The sequence below is a fragment of the Vanacampus margaritifer genome, chromosome 1 (assembly GCF_051991255.1).
Source record: "Vanacampus margaritifer isolate UIUO_Vmar chromosome 1, RoL_Vmar_1.0, whole genome shotgun sequence".
In the NCBI taxonomy this organism is placed as follows: domain Eukaryota; kingdom Metazoa; phylum Chordata; class Actinopteri; order Syngnathiformes; family Syngnathidae; genus Vanacampus; species Vanacampus margaritifer.
This window is the reverse complement of record NC_135432.1, coordinates 2,160,450-2,182,928: the sequence shown is the minus strand read 5'-3', so window position 1 is coordinate 2,182,928 and position 22,479 is coordinate 2,160,450. Positions and strand designations below refer to the sequence as shown.

Below are 22,479 nucleotides of genomic sequence, written 5' to 3'. Positions count from 1 at the left end.
AGTCTCTTAAATCAACATCTCAACTGCTGTTTATTTAATCGCTTTGAAGCGTCGTCATCCACACTGGTTGAAAAGCTAACAACCCAGTATTGTCAAATGAAGTGTATCGCTTTTCAAACGTAGGGAGTAAAAGTCAAAAGTGAAATAACTGAGCAACGACGGGTAACGGGCCCTATGTGGGGGATTCCCATCCTTGCAGGGCATTGTTTTGTCATTGATATGGGCCAACGTCGGCCTTCAGTTCTCGGCAATTACCTTACTTCGTTGCAAAAATCTGAGAGGGACTTGAAGAGAACAGTCTTCATCAAGACCACCGCGACACATATCGCTCAGACGAGTTGAAGCATGAAGAACAAGTGGCATGTTGAAACTGGCTGAGATATTTTTTGCTAGTATCTTTATAAGCAGCTAGCTAAAACAATCGTGTCCTTGCATTAACAGCTCAACTCCACTAAATGGAACTAAAAAAGAATCCCTAATAATCTCTCATTGGCATCCCCAACATGCTCAACAAATGAAAGTTTGAAAGAAGCTGAAGACGCGCACACACATCTGAACAGTCAGGAGATGTGATCCACATCACCAGTTTATTATCAATGTGTTTGTGCACGTAGCAATGATTTTTATCTACATATTTCTACAGACAGGTTAGAGAACATGTTATCAGATGGAGGATATAAAAGTGTTTTTGTGTGGGGAGGGGGAAGGATGCCTTGGACAACGTAAGCAACATATACCGTACGTGCATGTGTGTGCGCAGCAATGAGCTGTCGAGACGTTCAACTGGCAACCATAAAATAAATACGTCAAACTTTATGTGAACAACTCGCACATACTGACAGCCCGCAGGAATGCATGCTTCAATGTTGGAATTTACTGTGATGACATCCCAATGGATTCCAACCAAAGGAAGGAATTAAAATAAAACAGAGGAAGAAGACAAAATGTTGAAAAAGTTGACTTGGGTGCACATAGAGGACTTTGTGGGGGTTTGGCATCTAAAGGAAAGGAGAGCTCATGCAAACATCTTGTACATTCACTCCTCAAGACTCATTTACTATATATGTATATATATAAAATGTCATAAATATTGCCATTCGGGGGATCTTCACAAACGTATCTGCTATGAACCTCAAGTCTCAAAGCGTACAGAATGTGTCTTGACGTGCTTGCCAAACTGCATTTGTGTGCCTGAAAGATCTTCAGGACTGCTGCGGGAAATTATCCAATTTCACTTATAGCTGGTCTGAAAATTATTATTCATTTACTCCAAATAAATGGCTTTGTTCATCATCGATACATCTATGCCAGCAACATATAGCGTCAGAACAATTAAATGCTCTTAATCGTAATGGTTGTAGGTTAATTTAACCTGTGTGTCTTCTGCTGTCATTCACAAAAACATAATATTTCACACTGAGTAAATTGTGATGAGATCATTATGACTTCAAGTAGAAGTCAGCCTTAAGCAAGCTGCTCAGGCAACGACCAATCACAGCTCACCTGTTTTCTGAAGCGGAGCTGTGATTGGTTGTTACCTGACACCTGAGCAACGTTGATGTCATCTTCAGTTGACAGCAAATGGCAAAATGGCCGCCCACTCAGATGGATAAAAACGGCTGGATTTTGCTGCTTAACTCATATTCCACAAAAGGTCATGTTAATCAGAATGTCATGCTTTAGTGAGGTCACATATAACGTACTATTTTTAAGATTATTATAATTTTTTTTGGGGGGGGGGGGGTCGTAACTTCCTCTTTCAGGATATATACAACCCCGACCCTCCTCCATTGTAGGGGTTACGTTCCAGACCACTCCACAATATGAGCGAAATCCGCAATATAGAAATACACTATTATATAAATACTCTCCAGGAATATTTTTATAGAATCCATGGCACTTAATTTTTTTTTTTAAAGGTCTTTAAACACACTCAAACAAACATTCAAACACATATAATGTATTTAGAGTGAGCAAGAGCAATGGTTAACACAACAATATTGCACAAACCGTGTAACAGTGTGCCGAAACCTCAAGGTGTTGACAGTAAACGAATCCCGTTTTTGTAACAAGCGTATCATCGCAGAATATACATCAATAATCATGTCCAAAGATGTACATTATAAAAGAAATCAATAGCCGTCGATTTGTGTCAGCGTAAAAAGCAATTACAGCAGATGACATTCAATCATTTTCAACAAAAAATAGCCTGTGATGAAATTTAGTACTTCCTGTTTTGTTCTTCTTTCAAATGTGCACACTTTCAAACCCCAAAAAATGTAGAGCTATCTAGTGATTGAGCAAAATAGCGTTAATTAACTGTACAAAAAGTTCTCGTGAAATCACGGGACCTCGAACCTGGAGGGGGGTTTACTGTACAGTACTTTTGGTGACGTTTGTGTTTGGCGGTGCGCTGTGATGGTTTCCTAATGTAAAATAAGTGCCTTGGATCAATAAAGGTTGGGAAACATTGAGCACGGCGGATGTCAAAATGATCTTTGGGGTTCTGATGGGACCGTGACAAGGTGGCGATAAAACTTCCGAAGCTTCCAGCACGCGTCGGGAGACTTGTGGCGAGGTGCCACAAGTCCCATATGGCTTTCTCGAACGTGCACGCTGGTCACATGTCCACTCGTGGTGACGACAACAAGCCCAGCCCTGAATCGAATGTGACCCTGTGTGAGCACCTAAAAACCAGCAGAACTTCCCTCCAGAGTCACAGGAGGAGCAAGGCACCCGTTACAGCAAAATCCACTTGAAGACAAAAACGGTCCAGCACCAAAAGGGGGACACAAAATCCCATTTGAAAGGTGATGAATGGAATCCGGATGGCACAAGGTGGCCTGCAGACCGAGGATCATCTGTTGTGAGGATGCCTGTGCCTGAGGTGGGTCTGCATTCTGATCCCTGATCTGATCTGAGGCGCTGAAACCGATGTCCACCGATCACGTCATCGCTGTGTGTGTGTGTGTGTGTGTGTGTGTGTGTGTGTGAGAGAGAGGGAAATCATGCAGTTAGAGGAGGTCATGAGTGATAGCAACAGTGCATAGCGTGTCTTGATGGAGCCGAGGGGACGCGTTAGGCTCGTAGCGGAGGTCCTGTGGCCCCAGCGAGCGGCGCCGTCGAGCCAGAGTCGTAGCCCAGATCCACCGCGGCGTGCGGCCCGCCAAGCAGCTGTCTTGGGAAAGGCTGAGCCTGCACCTGTCGGTCACGGAAATTCTGGATGTAGCTCTGCATCACAAGAAAATGACAAGGGAATTAAAGCTCTGGGATGCAGTGGATACACGACTGCCGGCCACGCAAAAATTCTGCTTCAAAGTCCTAAACAAACCAACCAGCGATCAGGAATGGATTGGAGTTTGTTGGCCTATGTTTCTACTCACTGGCGAGAGGACATCGGTGTCATAGCGGCGAATTGGATTGGGCTTGCGGCGATAGGCGGGGTCCTGGTGGAGTTGCTTGGCTTGGTTTTGGTTGGAGGAGGACCCCAGATGCTTCTTCTTCTTCTTCTTGTGGCGGTAGCGGTCGTCCCGCTGGCGAATACGCATCACCTGCATCCTCCGCTGCTGACGACTGATGATGACTGGGGAAGGAGGAACGAGTTAGGTGGTTGAAATGAAAAAGGAAAGAAGCTAGTGTTTAAATAGAAATAAAATAAATGTCATTTAAATTCAATTGAATTTAATTAAAAATAATTAAATTCTAATTAAATTAAAAATAATTATTTTTTTATTAAATTAAAATCAATTTAATTTAAAATGAAATAAGATTGTTTACTTAAATTTTAATTCAATTAAAACAAATTTAGTTTAATTTAAATGCAATTAAATTTAATTGAAATAAGTTATTAATTTTAATTAAATTCAAAAAATGTATTTTTAATTCATTAAAATCGATTTAATCTCAATTAAAATAAATTAAGTTCAATTTAAATTCAATTAAAACAAATAGTTTAATTTAAATTCAACTACATTTATTTAAAATCAGTTTAATTTGAATTAAATTAAAATCAATTGAATTTAAATTTAAATAAATGTTAATTTAAATTCAATTAAAACAAATTTATTAATAAAAAATATTTAATTAAGATAAAATTAATTTATTTTTAATTAAATTAAGAAAAAAATATTTTTAATTTAATTTAATTTAAATAAAAATAAAAAAATAATTTTATTTAAATTAAAAATATTTTAAATTTAAATTAACTTAAAATAAATTTAATTGCAATTTAAATAAAATACATTCAATTTAATTAAAAATAAAAATGATTATTTCAAAAAAAAATTGCCATGCGTCTCCTCACCCTTTGTATGCGAGTAGCCCTCAGCTGTCACCTTCCACTGGACCACGACACCTAACAGGGTGAGCGCAGGCCACACCCCCAGCACCACCCACGTGAGCCAGCAAACCGGCTTCCCGGGGACGGCCTTCATCCGCTCGTACATGTACAGCACGAGCGCAAAGAGCTCCACAAAGTAGTCCAGCGCCACGGTGATGACAGCCGCGCCGAAAACGGCGGTGGACAGCGTGGTGAAGATGCGCTGCCACTGGAGGGTGAGCACGGCAAAGAGCATGCCCAGGCCAAGCAGCACGCCCAGAGGCACCCAGACAGAGCGTGGCGGGCTGTGGGAAAGCTCCTCCATTCCCACCAAGGTGGCGACGGCCACCAGCAGGCCGAGCAGCAGACCCACCATGAAGAGGCCCACGCTGCGAACCAGCATGGTGACCAGGCCGCACAGCGTGCCGATGCCCAGGCCGATGCCCACCGAGGCCTCCACACTCAGCTGGGTGTCCAGCACGCGCTCCTTGTAGCAGAGCATGAAGATGACAACGGAGCCGAACATCAGGCCTGTCAGGTACATCACTGCCTTGAAGCAGCGGTAGCCTGTGGGGGGCAGCGACAAAAAAGGTTTACTGTACAGAAAACTCACCGGCCTGTTCATGGATGAAAATTGATTTTGATATACTTAAAACAAAACAATCAGATAAAATGGGGATAAAAATCCGATCATATCAGATATCTGTCTATACAACTGCAGCAGAGATATTTTGTGATTTTTTTTGCCTATCCTGTTATTTGCTGAAAAAAATCACAAATTTATGTTTTTGTGCACTGTTAAAGACACCACAAGATGGCGCCACATCCCAATCTCAAAAGTAATTGGTCTCACAGACATGAGGAAGTGACACATCTCGAATGAGAGACAAGCTTTGTATGTCAGCCACAATTACCTTTGAAAAAGTGATTTAGTGACTTTACTGATTATTTGCTTTTAAATGTACTTAAAGGTGAAGTCAACCCCAATAATATGTTCTATGCAGCCCCACTAGTCTAAATATATTGCATTAGTATAATATAAAAGCAGCAAAATCCAGCTGTTTTTATCCATCTCAGGGGGCGGCCATTTTGCCACTTGCTGTCGACTGAAGATGACATCACAGTTAGGTCTCAGGTAACAACCAATCACAGCACAGCTTCAGAAAACAGTTGAGCTCTGATTGGTTGTTGCTTGACCCATGAGCAACATTGATGTCATCTTCCGTCGACAGCAAGTGGCAAAATGGCCGCCCCCTAAGATGGATAATAACGGCTGGATTTTGCTTCATAACTCATATTCCAAAAATGTTATATTCATAAGAATGTCATGTTTAGACTAGCGAGGTCACACATAACATAATGTCAAGAAATGTTTACGGTTGACTTCCACTTTAAAGTCACTTATCCCACTGAGGGGTGAACGTTAGGGTTCCTAAACGTTCACCAACCGTTTTAACATATATATTTTTTATCGTTGCAAGGAGATTTTGAGTCTGTCAGTTAAAACATTAGGAGAATGTCTGCCAAATGTTTCGAGAACATTTTGCGAATGTTGCAAACTTGAATGAACCTTGACAAGAAATCAACATTTCTACCTACCTTCGCAACTGTTCGCCCATTCAGTGGGATACGGGCTTCAGTTACTTTACTGATTACTTGCTTTTAAAAGTAACTTAGTTACTTTACTGATTACTTACTACTAATTTTAAAATTAGATTACAAATTACTTTAATTAATACAAATAAAAACAGCCTTTACTTTAGACTTTACTTAACATAAGTACATTTTTAACAAAATATAAAATGAAAGTAGTCTCTTTTTTTTTTTTTTACCTGACATAAAAAAAAAACTGTAAACACAAATCTCCCTCCTCCCCCATTGTTGTTTTTGTAATATGGAATGCCATCGTGTGGTGAGTGTGCGGGCAGCCAAAAGTTCAACTCACCAAAGAAGCAGTAAATGACACCAAAAAGGCAGCACATGGAGCAGACCACGGAGGGGACCACCTTGTAGCGGCCATCCGAGTCTTGGCATCCGTTGAGCAGCCGCGAGCTCAGCTCCAGCTCGGGGCGGGCCTGCACCGTTTCCAGGGTGGTCGTCATGATGAGCGAAAAGAAGAAGCCAGGAAATGGAGGATGAGAGGCGGTCAGATGAGAGGCCGGCGTATGGGGAGACTACGAAGCATCGGCCGGCTGCACGCCACCTTCACCTGGGGACGAAACTGGTGAATGTGACTCAACTCAAGCTGGAAAAACTTTCCATTGGAATTTAGAGAAAGAAAATGAAAGAAATCAGGAATTTACCAAATTGAAGGTTGTTTTGGGCCCCCATGTCAAAAAAATAGTCATGACAAACTAATATATACAGTATATATCAATATTAGGGGTGTCAAAATCAGTACGTTAATTTTGAGTTGATTTAAAGTTTCTTTAACACCACACATTTTTTTAACGCACGATTAATGACCGCCCCTTACTTGAAAAACCTGTACTGGGGGAATTCCATACGCAATGCAGCAGACACCTGCATGTCAGAATTGAGCAGAAATAGATGTAATCATAATGCATATATTTGTGCAGACTGGGGTCAGGTTGTATTTTACAATTTGAAAAACATGCAGAATTTCACAAGGTTACTTCATGTTAAAGATTAGATAGCTTTTAACACGAAAAGAAAAATGTTGTCACCAATCTCTTACAAATGCAATTATGCCATCTAGCGGTAGAAAAATGACGTCAACACAAATCAATATCACACTCGCATTTTACAGTGCAGTACTTTTTTTTTTTAACTACATTTTATGAATTATTATGAAATGACTATCACTGACTAAAAGTTGCAGCCATATTTCTATTAGTTTAACATCTTCCTCCTTTTATGTTAACAAGAGTATGAAAACTTCTTGAACATTATATTGTACATTTAGAACTGATTTAAAATTTGCGATTAATCGTGAGTTAATAACTATTGAAGTCATGCAATTAAAAATAATTGACCGACTCCCTTAATAAATATATATCATACTGAAATGCTGTTGTTGTCTTTTATTAAAACACATTTAGTATTGGAGTAGGTCTAATCCGAAAGTAAGTAAAGTAATCAAGTTACATGACGTTAATATCATAGTACTTTACTACAAAAAATTTTTTAACAGGCAACTAGTAACTTTATCGCAATTCAGTCTGAGATGCTGCCGCTCAAACCCGAATGCATGAATGAATAATTATAACGAGAACATTCACATCCTCTTGCCTCACAGACAAAACACATTGCAAAATGTTTCATATCTTGTGTCGTTGGCGCGGACACAAATATTTCATTAATGAGCATATTTGGTGAAGGATTATCAGGCCACTGCCAAGCACCGCACCAGACTGACTGACTGTCTGTCTGTCTGTCTGTGTTTGTCCTGCGGTAACATTAAGCCATTTCGTACCACAGATGTCAATGTGCATCATCCTCTTAGATAAAAAAATAAAATAAAATTAATCTCACCGACCAGTTTTGATCCTGATCTACAACATAAACACTGACTGCCCCCCACCCCCCACCCCCTCTTGCCCTCTTCCTGTCTGTCGCTATGACAACGGCGGAACGCTGACAGACCGTTGTGAGCCTTAAAATGCCTCTGTCGCCTTAAAACGAAAGACCAGCGAGTGCCATAGCAACAGCGCGAGAGCCAATCAGAGGCTTGGCGTGCAGTCATGCAAAGACGCACTGTGCGTGCGACGGTGTTGCTTCAGGCTCTGATGTCCACATGCTGATCAATTCTTGGATCAAAACAAACATCCCTCCATCCGTCACTGTTCTGATGACGGATCTAATCCACACGCACAGAAATTGTGTACATAGCGTAATGTCAAGCAAGTGGATTAATTAGACTCAGGAAAGTTGCAAACAGGATACAAATCTAGCAATGTAGCAATTTCAAAGACAACTCAAGTAAAGAGCCACATGTGGTTAATCCAGTACAAACTTTGGATCTACTCACACCGGCCTGACGATATCTCCTCCACAGAACGACACATCCGACCATTCATCTCCTGAACGGCTTATCCTCACTCGGCTCTCCTTAAACGACTCGATGCACGCAGCGACCTCTCTTTGTGCTGCCCAGTTGCCGTCGGAAGTCACAAGCCAGCAAATACTGAGCGGATCCCTCAGATTCCTGCTCCTCACTGTCAGTATCCACAGGCCAGCTGATGTGGATCGATATGAGGCTGCTGTGGAAAGTGTGACGGTGCGCCATCTCACGTGTGCCGCAGGCCTTAGCGTGACAAAGAGGACATGGTGGGACAACTAGGGTGGCAGAGGTCAAAGGTGGGAACATAAACATACAGAAGACCCCCATCCATCGCTGGTTCTTGGTTGGCAAATTAGCTTCTTTAAAAAAAAAAAAAAACTATCTTGTTCTGTCGCACCTTTATTTGGGGTGTAATTCCACTGTCAGCCACTAGATGGCGGCACATTATTTTGTTTGACAGTGTAAAGAACGAAAACAGGAAGTACTTTCAACTCAGCCCATTGATCTGTATATAACTGCCAATAGGCCAATACTTTTTAAGTCGGAGGCTGCCATATTGCTCCTCCCAAAAAAACATTATCGGCATGCGATCCTATACATTTACAGTATTGAGATTGGAGAACATTTGAGGCAGTACTTAGTAGAAACAGCCTTAATTACATGTATAAATGATATGCTTAATGATGTTTACAGGAGGAAACTTTTTTTAAATTTTTTTTTATTAAAGAATTATACCTGTAATTCAACAAAAGATGCCTCCGCCAAATCTAATACAGTATTGAGGTCTAAGGAACTGAGCGATAAAAGTAAAAGGGGGGCTTCAAAGCAGTACATACCGTCCATTTGTTAAATGATTCTTATTTTTATTTTTTTTAAATAGTGACCACCCCGCCACAAAAGTCCCACCCCCGCCTACGAGGTGTATATGTCTAATCTGTACGTACACCGCATAGTAGGGTTCCCCAATTCCGATTTAGATGTTTCCCCCTACCAACACACCTGATACAAAAGATCAGGATCGTTATCAGGCATGCTGATGAGCTGACTATATGATTCAGATTGAGATAGTGGGCAGAAACAAGTAAAACCTGCAAGACTCCGGACCTCGAAGACCGGAATTGGTGAACCCTGCCGTATAGTTTCTACCGTAGTCTGCTTGCGACATGGGAGGAGCAAGATGGCCGCCCTGTGGCTTCAGATCAGTGGACACGGTTTAAAGAAGAACAAAAAACAGGAAGTACTTTCAGCTCAGTGATTCGTATATATTACTGGATAGCCGATTGCCCGTACACGCCGTTGAAGCCACAGGGTGGCCATCTTACTCTTCCCATCTGGCGAGCAGACTACAGTATGAACTATACGTACACGTTCAGATTAGTGTCAAAATATCGCTCAAAATATTCTGTGTTTAAAGGTCAAGTCAAGTCAAATGACACTACAACAAAATCCAGTCATTTTAATCCATCTCAGGGGGCGGCCATTTTGCCACTTGCTGTTGATTGAAAATGACATCGCCGTGCCTAAGGTTTCAGGTAACTCTTTGACTGCCAGACGTTTTCAGAAACGGGATGTCGCCAATGCCAGCCGATTTAAGCATTTTGACTGATCTTTCAAGGTCCACAGAAAATTATGTGTTTGGACTATGGAAACACACATACCACCAAATGAAAAATTGGACTTTCATCCTTCAATCGGAAAAAAAGTTGGTTTCTACCTTATTCCGTTTTTCAGTAATCAACAATAGAAAATGGTTAGTTTCACCTCTGTTTTGAAACAAACGTCTTTTAACGTCTTTGGCACCCCTCCATAGGATTTTACTAAACGTTATTTAACGTTTTTGGCAGTCAAAGAGGTAACGACCGTCACGGCTCACCTGTTTTTTAGGTTGGGTCATGTGACATTCATTGGACAGCAAGTGGCAGTACAAAGCAAAATGGCCGCCTCCCTGAAATGGATAAAAACTGGTGGATTTTTCTGCTTAGTTCATATTCCACATATACAGTATTAATCAGAATACAATGTTTAGACGAGTGGGGGTGCATAGAACATAACATATTATTTTAACGAAAATTTTTGGGGGTGATTTTTTTTTTAAGTGCCAAATATGCCATTAAAAAAAATCCAAGCTAGGCACACTGAAGTCATTTTCAGTTGACAACAAGTGACAAAATGGCCAACTCCTGAAATGGATGAAAATGGGTGAACTTTGCTGCTAAATTCATATTTCACAAGCACATTATTTTTGAAAAAACAAAACATTGTGCCATAAATGCTATAAAAAACATTTAATTTCCACAAATTCCCGCGGAAAGTTTCCAATTTGAATGATTTCCCAAATTCACTAGCTCAGCTTCACTTGGACATTTGCTGTAAACGTTTTGGACACGTACAGAAAATCCTCCATCTGCCACTGCTTTCCATTGACCACGTGATCTCGGCCTCCAATCTGCACACTCCATTCGGTCTTTGCACTGCTGCAGGTGGCTCAGGCCACCCACCTTCCCCGCTCAGCGACTCATCACACGCAAGTAAGCGCCAACCTCCCCCGACAAAGCCTCCTTTTTTTCCCGTCGCCTCTCAGCCGAAGCGAAAAGTGCCAAGACGCCTCCGTGCGGCTTCCGGCGAGGAATTTCAATGATGCTTGTTGCCACGGACAACAGCTAGCGTTCTGCTGAGGAACTGAACAACCAAAACAAAAGCCGCATGGAGGTGTTGCAAAGGAGCTCAGGCGGCGAAGGGAGTGATGACGTCACGTGACCGGATCTAAGCTGACATGTTGTGTATTTGGCTCCTCGCAAAGTCTCGCTGAGCCGCCGGGCTCGCATGGGAGCCCACTGACGGTGTTGATATTGTGGCCGCTTGCGCACACGCCTTCTCCTGTCACGCTCGACACTCGGAAACGTTTTCCAAGGAAACGCCAGAGTGAGCATGACTGGCAAAATCGGAACATTTCTGTTGATTTGCACGAGTGAGAGGACATTTGGAGCTTTGGCCGATTTACTTTGGGTTTGGGCAGTTGGTTGGAAATGCTGCTGCTCACCTTTCAAGTGGAACACGCCAGAGGGAGCACAGAACTCCTATTCTGGCCTCCCTCCTTTGTCTGCTTGTGCGCTTTCTAATTTGCCTTAAAACATATTTTATTCCTTGGCGTTCCACACAGCATGAGACTGGAGCCCTTTGTTTTGTTGTCTTTTTTTTTTCATTCATAGTACTAGTAGAGCATCTCAGTGGGTTACAACTTCCACTAGTGTCCTGAATTGCCCATGTAGTACTACACACTTTGGCGTCATTTGTAAGAGAATTTAAAGGGGAAGTCCACCCCTCAAAAAAATCTTAATAACATGTTCTATACAGCCCAACTAGTCTAAATGTGGCATTCTGGCTAATACTGTAGTGGAAAATGAGTTGAGCAGCTAAATCCTGCCATTTTTATCCATCTCAGGTGGCGGTATTTGTAATGTAATGTATTTGTATTTAATGTCTTTGAGTGTCTAAAAAAGCGCTATATAAATCTGATCCATTATTATTAAGCAATATTTAAAGTTGACTTCCCCTTTAAGAACACTAGTAAAATGACTGTCACTGGTGACGCCCCCCCCCCCCTCCCATTACTACTTTATGACATTTATGTGCATTAGTAGAATGTGTTACTAGTGAGGCAAACCTGTGCAATAGCGGACAAGTGCATGCTAACAGTCACATGATCAAATTCTACAAGTTAATAATACCTAGCGCTCCACTTTTTTTTGTTCAACTCGTAAGCCCTGGTCATCAATAGTGCGGAGAAATGTCAAACAGTAGTGGATGACAGTAGTGTAAAAATATTACAAATGCGCCCTAGTTGTTCTACTAGTGTGAGTGGTGACAACAAAGAATAGTACATTTATATGCTCAAACAGCAACTACTAGGCCCGCCCCCAAAAAAAACATTAGTAGTGGAGTTGCAGGTGACCCGCCCTGTTGTTTCTACTAGTGCGCTGATGTGTCTTACTGACAAGGACAACCAGCTTGTACATGGAACTTAAGCCCATATGGAATAAATGCTCAAGCAGCTTTCCAGTCGGATCTTGTGGCTAGTGCAGAACAATAATCGACTAGTTAGTTTTCTTTATGTCGCTTACTAGTTGGTCAAAAGTGGGAGGAATGGTGCACAGATATGTCACATAGCAACAGGACGAAATTTCGCAAGTAAGACAGTCGTTTTAAGTACATATGTTCTGTGAGGACAAAGCGCGTACTAGTAAATTGACAGTTGACACTAGATAAGTGTGGAGATATTTTAGAAAAACGTTTTGGAAAATATGGATACATTTTCTCCGGGTGTATCATATTTGTCTCTGCTTGGGCCTCGTGTTTGATATGAAGCGGATTAATATGAACTAAATGCTCCAACGGCTTTCAGGCGTTTGGCGCTGCTTTCACGGACCGCTGGGAGACGTCGGCCTCGCCATTATTTGTGCCTCACGTTGCACTGGCATCCATCCGTTGAGCCATGCGCCATCGACCGCGATGCGGCCATCCGGGAAACCCGGATCGACCTCCACCCTAGACTGACCTCATTTCAATCCCGAACGTTTACAGACTCTTTCTCACGAATGTCCTCGAAGCATCCGTCGCTTGACAGCAGGTGGTGCGAAAGGCCACGGACGGGACTCACCATCATCAGCTCCGATGGGGTGACGCGCCACCCCCGCGGCGTCCCCATGACTGCATGGGGGGCACCGTAGCCCCCAGCCCCGACTATGCCATGAACACCCAGCCCGACAGGGTGTTTTCCGTCCGACGGCGTGGAGCGAGACGACGCGCGACTCCCGTGTCGATGCAACCGGATGGGACTAGTCCTCCATGACGGCAGCTGCTTCAATTAGGACGACGGAGAAGATCACCGCGGCGGGGAGTTCGGCAGCCGAATGTGGAGCGGGACCCGAGCCTGAATGGACGGACCGCCGAACGGACGCGGGATGTCGTGCTTCCCATCAAGGTGTCAGGAAGACGCTCGTGCCCGCGCATTGCCTGTTACACTGTGCGGGTCATATGCGCCACCTACAGGTTGATGATCGAAAGAAAAAAAAACAATAAAACAAAAATAGTCCCTCTTCTGGGGGAAAAAAAAGCACACACAAAAACAGCCTTCTCTTAAAGAAACAATAACAAATAAAAAACAACAACAACCTGCAGTTATTTTCATTCCAGGGAACAGCAGTTGGGCACAATGTTCACTACAATACCGAAAATGCCCAGGAGAGGGAGACCGAGACAACTCAGCAAATTATAAGGTACGGAACTCCTGTTTTTCTGACAAATTTTATGGGAGCTTCGTTTTTGTTTGTTTGTTTTGAGTATTTACTTTAAATGTCTTTTATTGAATATTAGTATTATTATTAGTAATATTATTGAGTATTTTTTAAATATTTTTTTCTATATTTCTGAATATTTTTTTCTGAATTTATTTAATGGCAGAAAAAAATATGCAGAAAAAATATTCAATAAAACATCATTAAAAAATACACAACAAACAAAGCACCTAAAAAAAATTGAAAAAAATTCCAAGTGAATGCAATACGCATCCATAGGAAGTAAAGTCAAATACTTGGTTACATTTAGTTTTATTCAGTGATTTTTTTTGTTCTCAGTACAAGCAATTGCAACTGTTTTGTGTTTAGTTTTTCATTTTTGCTGTGTCAAGTAAGAAAATGGGTATTATATGATTGACAGTAAAGTATGTTTAAGTCAAGGATGTTTGAATCAACAATAAAGGAAGAAGAATCCACTTGCAAAATGAAAAGACAAGGCTTAAACAAGCGCAGCATAGCATATCGTGCCATAGACTAACAAACAATTTTGTTTTGTGTGTTCAAACATGTTCTAGTGAGAAGTACATACAGTATGCTATCTTGTATCTATATTATGTGGGTATTAGGTAATCAAAGGTGCTTAATCATTTCACTAATCACAAATAATGTTGAATTGAAGAGAATGTATTAAGTACTTGATCAAATAATTGTGTTGACTTTAGTGCCATCTTCTCTTTGTGCTATGTGTAGACTTTGCAGTTTTGTTTCCTCAGGCTCTGCGCAGGAAACGAAGGTCGATGGGCTTTGCAGGAATGAGCAGCGTCCGCGTTTTGGGCTGGATTGGAGCGTGGTCGCCTCCCCCCGGCTGGACCTCGTAGTGCTGCATCAGCTGCCAACCACAAGTCAGCATTCCTGAGCAACTTGTTCGCATTTAAGACTGCGGTCACGTGACGGGAGCCGAAGACGGCGCCGCTTACCCTGCACAGAGCAAAGTACATCTCCATCTCCGCCACTCTCTTCCCCACGCAGCCTCGCACGCCCACGCCGAAGGGGATGAAGCTGTACGGGTGGTGCCGGAAGAAGCCTGGCGTCGCCCTGCCGGTGCGAAGCCATCGTTCCGGCACGAACGCGTCGGCACGGGCGAACTGCGTCTGGTCGCGGCTGACCACGTAGTGGCACAGGTGGAACTGAGTCTGCAAGGGAGCACGAGGCACGAGTGTTCCTTTCAGATCTCACGGCGGCACGTCAACGTATCTGGCTGCAATTTCAATGTATCTTTCCAAACATTTTCTATAGTGCTTTAACCTCTGCCATAAATCTGTCCTCAACCACAACAAAAAATAAAAATAAATAAACAATAACACTCCATGATATTTTATTTTCTAAAAACATACAGTACTAATTCAATAGAAACTATAGAATTAAACCGTTTTTGCCACATTTTTTGCTTCAATTCAATCAACCTTTTGGGGTAGCTATGCATCTTGGCCACCAGGTGGCAGTATAATACAGAAGGAGACACACACGAAGAAGAGTTTCTTCACAACTGATTTCCAAAAGTATTGAAACATCAACGTCATCCCATTTTTTTTGCTGTTGTATACGGAAGACATTTGGGTTTCAGATCAAAAGATGAATATCAGAAAAAAGTTTTTATAAAAAGCTTTTATTTCTGAATAAATTAGTAACTTAAAAAAACGCTTTGTCCTCAATTGTTGAACACATCTAGATGTGAATACCTTGAAATAAAAATTGGATTTGTGAACTTTTGTCTCATATTCATCTTTTGGCCTGAAACACAAATATCTTCAGTATACTACAAAAACAAACAAACAGCTTTATGTTACAAAACTTTTAGAGGGGACTGTATATGGATATTTGCATGACTACATATCTGTCGAAATATGATGCTCGACCGTTTATGTTGCGTATGAGAGCGTTTTGCATTGTTTCTTAGCATGTCATTTTTTGTTGTTTCTTTCTTTCTTTCAGAAACACAAAAAAATGGATTAAATACTGATTCTATTCTATTCAGAATTTAATTAAATGTAGAGTTGAACGAGCTGCTTAACTAAGGATGTTATAGCAGAGGTGACCAATGTCTTGCCTATGGGGGACCTAAACTGCCAAAATTAATTAAATAAATAAATAAAGGTGACAGTGGACAAGCTAGTCGTTCATTGTGGGAGTTCTCTATGCAAGCCGGCGAGACTTCCTTGTTCGCCGAAACCGCCCGCTCGACCATTGAAAGGCAGTTTGCAACGGCGGATTCCAACCCAAGACACGCTTAGGACCGCCCCCTCATTTGAATAATATTTCGTGCTTACAGAGCGTCTTCAGCCTGAAATAAATAAATATGAAAGCAGAGTGTTTTTATTTATTGATTGATATTTAATTATATCTTTATATTTATTTTCACATTTATTTTTTGGAACTCGTTTTTTAAATTTGTATTAATTTATTTTTACTGTTATTTATTGTTGTTTTTATTTCCACTTATATATTTTTGTATTACATTTTTGAATGATATTTTTTATATCCGTTTTAATTGTAATTTGTATTTATTTATTTATTTAAAATGTTGGCAGTTTTGGTCCTCCATACTTGCCTGAGTGCACTTAGCATATGGCACATTACGAGATCAAGTGAAGCCCACATGAGCAAGCAACAGAGGCAAGAAATCCCTCCTTCTAAGGTTGAAACCTGGAGCCGACCTCTGACTCGATGTGTCCGTACCTTTTTTGGGAACCAGTAGTTGTCCACTATGACCTCATTTTCTGTGACAAAGCGTCCGTTGCCAGGAACAACAGGATACAAGCTGGAGGCAAAGATAGGAGAGAGAGAAAAAAAATGTGTTGTGTGCTTTCAAACCCTTTGGTCCAAATATTTGTACAAGTCAGCTCACCGTAGCGTCTCCTTGATGACAGCCTTTAAGTAAGGCATCCCTTTAAGGTCGTCCATGCTGGGCTGACGTTTGTCGGCGCACACGGCATTCACCTCGCTGTACAGTCGATCCTGAGCCTGCGAGTCCCTCGCCAAGTGGTACAAGGCCCACGACAGCGTGTTGGAGGTCTGACAACATCACATCACAACGGGTTGACAATTTTGGCTTTGGACACGACCCGAGAAATGTCGTTGAGAGCGGGTGTTGCAGAAAGACAAACAAGTCCCGGCACGATGCATGCAGCTGCTTGCAGGCACAGCAAGTTTGACTTCCCTCACCGGGAAATCATGCGTGTCCTTTCACGTCTTTGCTCACTAATTGGACAAACAGGACATTTCTCTGTCGTTGTTTAAAGTGGAAGTCAACCTTAACCATTTCTTGACAATAATATATGTGACCTCACTAGTCTAAACATGACATGACAGTGGAATAAGAGTTAGGAAGCAAAAGCCAGCCATTTGTATCCATCTCAGGGGGCGGCCATTTTGCCACTTGCTGTCGACTGAAGATGACATCACACTTGCGCAGGTTTTTGGCTATGACCAATCAAAGCACACTTGTTTTCTGAAGCTGCGCTGTGGTTGGTTGTTACCTGAGACCTGAGCAACTGTGATGCCATTTTCACTCAAGAGCAAGTGGCAAAATGGCTGCCTTCTGATATTGATGATTTAAAAAAAAAATGCTGGATTTTGCTGCTTAACTCATATTCCACTAACACTATTAACCAGAATAACATATTTAGACTAGTGGGGCTGCATAGAACATAATGTTGTCAAGAAATCTTCTTTCCCCAAATTTTTGAAATTCTTTACAAAACAGGTGAGCTCTGATTGGTTGTTGCTTGACCCATGAGCAACATTAAAGTCATCTTCAGTCGACAGCAAGTGGCAAAATGGCCGCCCCCTGAGATGGATAAAAACGGCTGGATTTTGCTGCTTAACTCATTTTCCACAAACACTATTAACCCGAATACAATATTTAGACCAGTGGGGCTGCATAGAACATATTATTGTCAAAAAAAAAATTGTGTTGACTTCCAATTTAAGATTTTGTTTGAATCCTAAGACCCTAAGCTGGATATGAAGTGAAATGTTTTTATTTGGGGTTTGTTTGATTTGCACTTGGAGTTCTCGGTGCACAAATCAAGAAAGTTGCTTTAAACACTTGAAGTGAAGCATCTGAATTTGATTTGTCGCCCCGAGTTCATTTGGAACTTCATATTTTTGTTCATTTATCTGTACTTTTTTTCCCGTCATTTTTTAACGCCAAATAAAAACAGTTTTTTTTTTTTTAAATAAAAGAAAAACTTGTGATAATCTTTTCTCTGTATTTGGTTGTTTTTGTATTGCCATCTGGAGTTCATGGAAAAGAGGAACCAACTCCTCTTGTGGTCCGATGGAACAAAAGTAATACAATGAAGTAATATATTGCAGAAGCTCAACCAATCGCATGACCTCATTGTGGCCAACAAGTACAAACCAAAAATGAAAGCAAACTCATAAAATAAATTTACAAACTTTTTACAAACATTTACAAAGCGGCAGACAACCAATGAAAACATGGCTGACAGAAGTGACCTTTAAATCAAGTACTTCCACATTTCACACGTCCCAAACTGGAGACGAGCAACACACGCCAGCATTAAGAACAGGGATGTGATTTGACCAAAGTGAAATTATCTGAAAATTTAGCCGGGGGTCTGGGGGCCGCTGGCACCCAGCTAGGTCCAGGGCAGTGCCCTGGTGGGGGGACAAGGGGGGGCGAAGCCCCCCGGAGCTCATGGGTTTTCCGTGTTTTTAAGTACTTTCAATGCACTCACATGACAAAGAAATAGACAAAACAACAGCATAAATTTTGAAAAGTAACTCATATTACAGCATACCACAAATGTCTTTGTTATAGCAGAAGATGTTATCTTTCGGAGTCATGCGCATACACAATGAACTACTAAAAATTTTTTTTTAAAAAAATCAGATTTTTTTTTTTTGGGGGGGGAGATAAAAAAAAAACGGAATTCCGCGAATTAGCGGAAAAATCACATCCCTGTAAGAAGTAAAATGAGACATCGAGCGTCAGGCCAAAATGAAGACAGCCTTGAATTCAGAATGGAATGTTTTGATCAGATGACTGACAGTGACAACAATTTGATTTGCGCTCAACAACTCTGACTGGTGCAGGTCAAAATTGGATGATGTGGAAATATGAAATATTGCAATTTGACTTGAATTTGTTGCATAACTAAACTTAACTTCCTTTTTTGCGGGTATTTTTTGGAACAGCGGAAAACCAGAAAATGCGAGCCTGTCGCGTAAAAGCGTCCGAGATGATCTCACCGTGTCGACTCCGCCCAACAGCAGCTCGGTCACGCTGATGTAGATCTCACGTCGGGTTATCTTGTCGCAGGACAGCAGGTAAGTCAGGTACAAGCCTTCCGTCAGCTCTCCTCGCGCCGTCTGGGTTCGAATGTCAGCCAATCTGCTGTCGATGAGTTTCTGCGCTATAGCGTCAACATTTTGCGTCAGCTCCTTCAACTCAAAACCGAAACACACTTTGAGCCCGGTAACGTTGTAAGTGTGATACGCGTAACTGCAAAATGTTACAGTAGCTTCAACTTTTTTTATTTTTGATCAAGTGCTGTACATTTATTCAGTACAGTTCAGCGTTTTAACAACCAACGTTGATGCTAAGTGTTAGCCTGTCAGTGGTGTTTCCCTTTATGTGTTAGCATAGCTAGCGGGCCCATTCTTAAAGGGGAAGTCAACCCCAAAATAATAACTCTTTGACTGCCAGACGTTTTCAGAAAAGGGATGCCGTGGGTGCCAGCTGATTTAAGCATTTTGACTGATCTTTCAAGGTCCACAGAAAATTATGTGTTTAGACTATGGAAACACACATACTACCAAATGAAAGATTGGACTCTCATCTTTCATCAGAAAAAAAAAGTTTGTTTCTACCTTATTCCGTTTTTCAGTAATCAACAATAGAAAATGGTTAGTTTCACCTCTGTTTTGAAACAAACGTCTTTTAACGTCTTTGGCACTCCTCCATAGGGTTTTACTAAACGTTATTTAACGTTTTTGGCAGTCAAAGAGATAATAATATGTTATATGTGACCGCTGTAGTCTAAACATGACATTCTGATTAATATTACATTTGTGGAATATGAGTTAAGCAGCAAAGTCCAGCCATTTTAATCCATCTCAGGGGGCGGCCATTTTGCCACTTGCTGTCGACTGAAGGTGACATCACAGTTGCTCAGGTCTCAGGTAACAACCAATCACAGCATAGCTTCAGAAAACAGGTGAGCTGTGATTGGTCGTTGCCTGAGCAACTGTGATGTCATCTTCAGTCGACGGCAAGTGGCAAAATGGCCGCCCCCTGAGATGGATGAAAATGACTGGATTTTGCTTCATAACTCATATTCCACAAATGTAATAATAATCAGAATGTCATGTTTAGACTCGTGAGGTCACATATAATATTATTGTCAAGAAATGTTTATGGTTGACATCCACTTATGTTTTATGTTATATTGAGTTTGCCAGTAAACCAACTGGCAGTACCAACGAATGGTTTAAGCTTCTTTTTGGGGGGGGGGGGGGGAGAAATTGTTGACTAAATATATGTCAAGACACCACTGTAGCTATTCCACAGTTGATCATTATGGTGGTATTTGTAAAGCGTTGTTGTAAAGTTTTGAGAAGCACATTTCCAACGCACCCGTGTCATAGAGGTCGTCCCAGGCCTGAACGAAGCGCTTCCAGAAAGGCAAGACGCGGCGGCTCCAGCGCGGCAAGACAACAACAATCTCAGACAGCGTCAGCATGTCGTCGACGGCAGCAATAAAGCGCTCCGTGTCCTTAGGAATGTCGTCCTGGAGGCAGCCCAGCCTGGTCTCAAACAAAATGGACGAGATACCTGGATGACGGCGTTCAGGAGAGCTTCGACGGCAACTCGCCGCCGCCGCCGCCGCCTCCGCCATCACCGCGGAGCCGTCTCACCTTCAAAGCCAAACTTGTAGAGCTCGGCCGTCACGTTGGAAACGGAAATTTGGTCTGGACTGCGACTGCGCAGCAACTCTATGCGCTGAAGGAGATCTTGGACCACCTGGTGGATGATGGAAGCGTAGGCGGACACTTCCTGCAGTTTCAGCATCTTCGGGTTCAGAGCGCTGCGGATCCTGTACCAATCTTGCCCCTGGCTAAAAGATAAAAGTCATGAAAAGTCCACCATTAAGCACATGAAAATGTGCCGGCCACATGTGAGATGTTGGCGGCCTGGAGGTGCTCGCACTCACTCCACATGCAGGCCGTATGCGTGTCCCCTCAGGTCTCTGTATTCCTTCCAGTGAGGCAGCTCTGCTCGCACAGGGTAGCGTCCTTCCTGATGGATCACCTGCGCGATCAACTCGGGACTGGCCACATTGACCAGGTCAAACGGGCCGAACTTGGAGCGCCAGATGGACCCGTACAGATTCTTCTGGACACCCTAGAGAAAGATGGCAGGTGAAGTCATTTCCAGGTAGTGGATGTCAACCTTAAAGATTTCGTGACAATAATATATATGACCTCGCTAGTCTAAACATGACATTCTGATGAATTATGAAGCAATATCCACGGGGCGGCCATTTTGCCACTTGCTGTCGACTGAAGATGACATGACCGTTGCTCAGGGCTCGACCATTGACCAATCACAGCTCATCTGTTTTCTGAAGCTGAGCTGTGATTGGTTGTTACCTGAGCCCTGAGCAACTGTGATGTCATCTTCAGTCGACAGCAAGTGGCAAAATGCCCCCCCCCCCCCCCACAGGCGGATAAAAATGGCTGCATTTTGCTTCACAACTCATATTCCACGAACACACGTGTCAAGAACCGGTCCTCGAGGGCCTGAGTCCTGCATGTTTTCGAGGTTTTTCTACTCCAACACAACTGCAAACTGCTCCCTTTGAGAAGAAAATGCAGACCTGAATAAACTAAATAAGGCTGCATTACAAGTACTAATTCAACAAAGATGTGTTGTTTTCAAAGTGCAAAGACTAAACACAATTTAATAGTTTGGCACAAAAGAAAAAAACATCGAAAAATACTCATTAATACAGAATAACAAACTACGTAACGTACCATGATTTGTTTATAATTAAATCCAGATCTGAGCATTAAATTTGAAAATCGGGATGTAAATAACCTTGCAAAAAGCGTGCAAAAATGACCTTCAATTATAACTAGACATACGACAAGGGGATTTAAAACAAATCCGTCGAGTCACATTCACACCAGGAACGGAAGGTTCGGCCGCTGGTTCTGCTTACCTGCAGCAAGTGGCTCTTGTCGGCATAACCTTTGACAAATAACCAGAAAAGGGTTTTGAACAAAGTCGGTCCGGGCAAGTCATCGATGGTTTTCAGTTTGGCCGCTTCAGCCCTTGTTTGGACGAGTGTTCTGGTCCAGAGGCCGACCGGACCTCCGCGTCGGCGAAGTGCAAAGAGACGAGACAGAAAGGGAGACATTTTTTGTTGTTGTGTGTGTCTGTGTCCCCAAATGTATTGAGCATCGAGAGCCGCTGCTATGGTGTTTACATGTTTGGGATTGGGCGTCAATTTGGCAGTCAAACTTTGGTTAAGGCCACCCAGTGGATATTATGTGCAACTACAACACAGGAACTTTTTTTTTTCTTTTTATCTCCATGACGCAAACGTGAAAGAACAAGAAGTCAGACGTATGAATGCTGTACGTGTCCTGTCTGCCCTTTTGACCACAAAAAAAAGCTACAACATGCGCACAAAAACACATTTATTCTCGTCAAAAGAGTGTAAACGGTGTTTACTTTCACAATAAACGTCCAAAGCAATGTCCTCCTACGTACTAAAATACCAGCGTTTTTTCTTCTTCTTTTTTTATTT

At 42.0% G+C, this 22,479-nt stretch overlaps 2 protein-coding genes and 1 long non-coding RNA gene across 8 annotated transcripts; 1 reads left to right on the top strand and 2 right to left on the bottom strand.

Moving 5' to 3' along the window:
- Positions 1-555: 555 nt before the first annotated feature.
- On the bottom strand, positions 556-13,377 carry LOC144052569 (transmembrane protein 198-like). 4 transcript variants are annotated; one of them, XM_077566781.1, is made up of 6 exons: positions 13,000-13,377; positions 8,310-8,585; positions 6,264-6,527; positions 4,304-4,885; positions 3,384-3,583; positions 556-3,231 (listed from the first exon to the last, which is right to left on the bottom strand). In XM_077566781.1, the coding sequence occupies exons 3-6, from the start codon at positions 6,418-6,420 to the stop codon at positions 3,079-3,081; spliced, it is 1,092 nt and encodes a 363-aa protein (XP_077422907.1). In that variant the 5' UTR covers positions 6,421-6,527; positions 8,310-8,585; positions 13,000-13,377; the 3' UTR covers positions 556-3,078. The 4 variants fall into 4 exon arrangements, with proteins under 4 accessions (XP_077422907.1, XP_077422916.1, XP_077422889.1 ...); XM_077566790.1 differs by lacking the exon at positions 8,310-8,585 and having other exon boundaries at positions 6,264-6,539; XM_077566763.1 differs by lacking the exon at positions 8,310-8,585.
- Positions 10,837-14,997, top strand: LOC144052588 (uncharacterized). 2 transcript variants are annotated; one of them, XR_013294252.1, is made up of 2 exons: positions 10,837-13,618; positions 14,410-14,997. It is a non-coding gene; the product is annotated as an uncharacterized LOC144052588 (long non-coding RNA). The 2 variants fall into 2 exon arrangements; XR_013294253.1 differs by having other exon boundaries at positions 11,085-13,618; positions 14,387-14,997.
- cyp27a2 (cytochrome P450 family 27 subfamily A member 2) lies at positions 13,932-22,437 on the bottom strand. Of its 2 annotated transcripts, XM_077566751.1 has the most exons (9): positions 21,889-22,437; positions 20,878-21,068; positions 20,582-20,781; positions 20,301-20,498; positions 18,914-19,077; positions 16,542-16,708; positions 16,373-16,454; positions 14,614-14,829; positions 13,932-14,525 (listed from the first exon to the last, which is right to left on the bottom strand). In XM_077566751.1, exons 1-9 carry the CDS (start codon positions 22,084-22,086, stop codon positions 14,406-14,408), a joined length of 1,536 nt encoding a protein of 511 aa, XP_077422877.1. In that variant the 5' UTR covers positions 22,087-22,437; the 3' UTR covers positions 13,932-14,405. The 2 variants fall into 2 exon arrangements, with proteins under 2 accessions (XP_077422877.1, XP_077422869.1); XM_077566743.1 differs by having other exon boundaries at positions 13,932-14,829.
- Between the last annotated feature and the right edge of the window lie 42 nt (positions 22,438-22,479).

Coding starts and splice junctions, on each gene's coding strand:
- LOC144052569 (XM_077566781.1), bottom strand. CDS start 6,420: ATGACGACCACCCTGGAAACGGTGCAGGCCCGCCCCGAGCTGGAGCTG. Junction 3,584..4,303: donor GGGCTACTCGCATACAAAGG/GTGAGGAGACGC, acceptor CTCCTTCCCCAG/TCATCATCAGTCGTCAGCAG. Junction 3,232..3,383: donor ACACCGATGTCCTCTCGCCA/GTGAGTAGAAAC, acceptor CTTGTGATGCAG/AGCTACATCCAGAATTTCCG.
- cyp27a2 (XM_077566743.1), bottom strand. CDS start 22,086: ATGTCTCCCTTTCTGTCTCGTCTCTTTGCACTTCGCCGACGCGGAGGT. Junction 21,069..21,888: donor ACAAGAGCCACTTGCTGCAG/GTAAGCAGAACC, acceptor ATCTTTCTCTAG/GGTGTCCAGAAGAATCTGTA. Junction 20,782..20,877: donor GCATACGGCCTGCATGTGGA/GTGAGTGCGAGC, acceptor TTTATCTTTTAG/CCAGGGGCAAGATTGGTACA.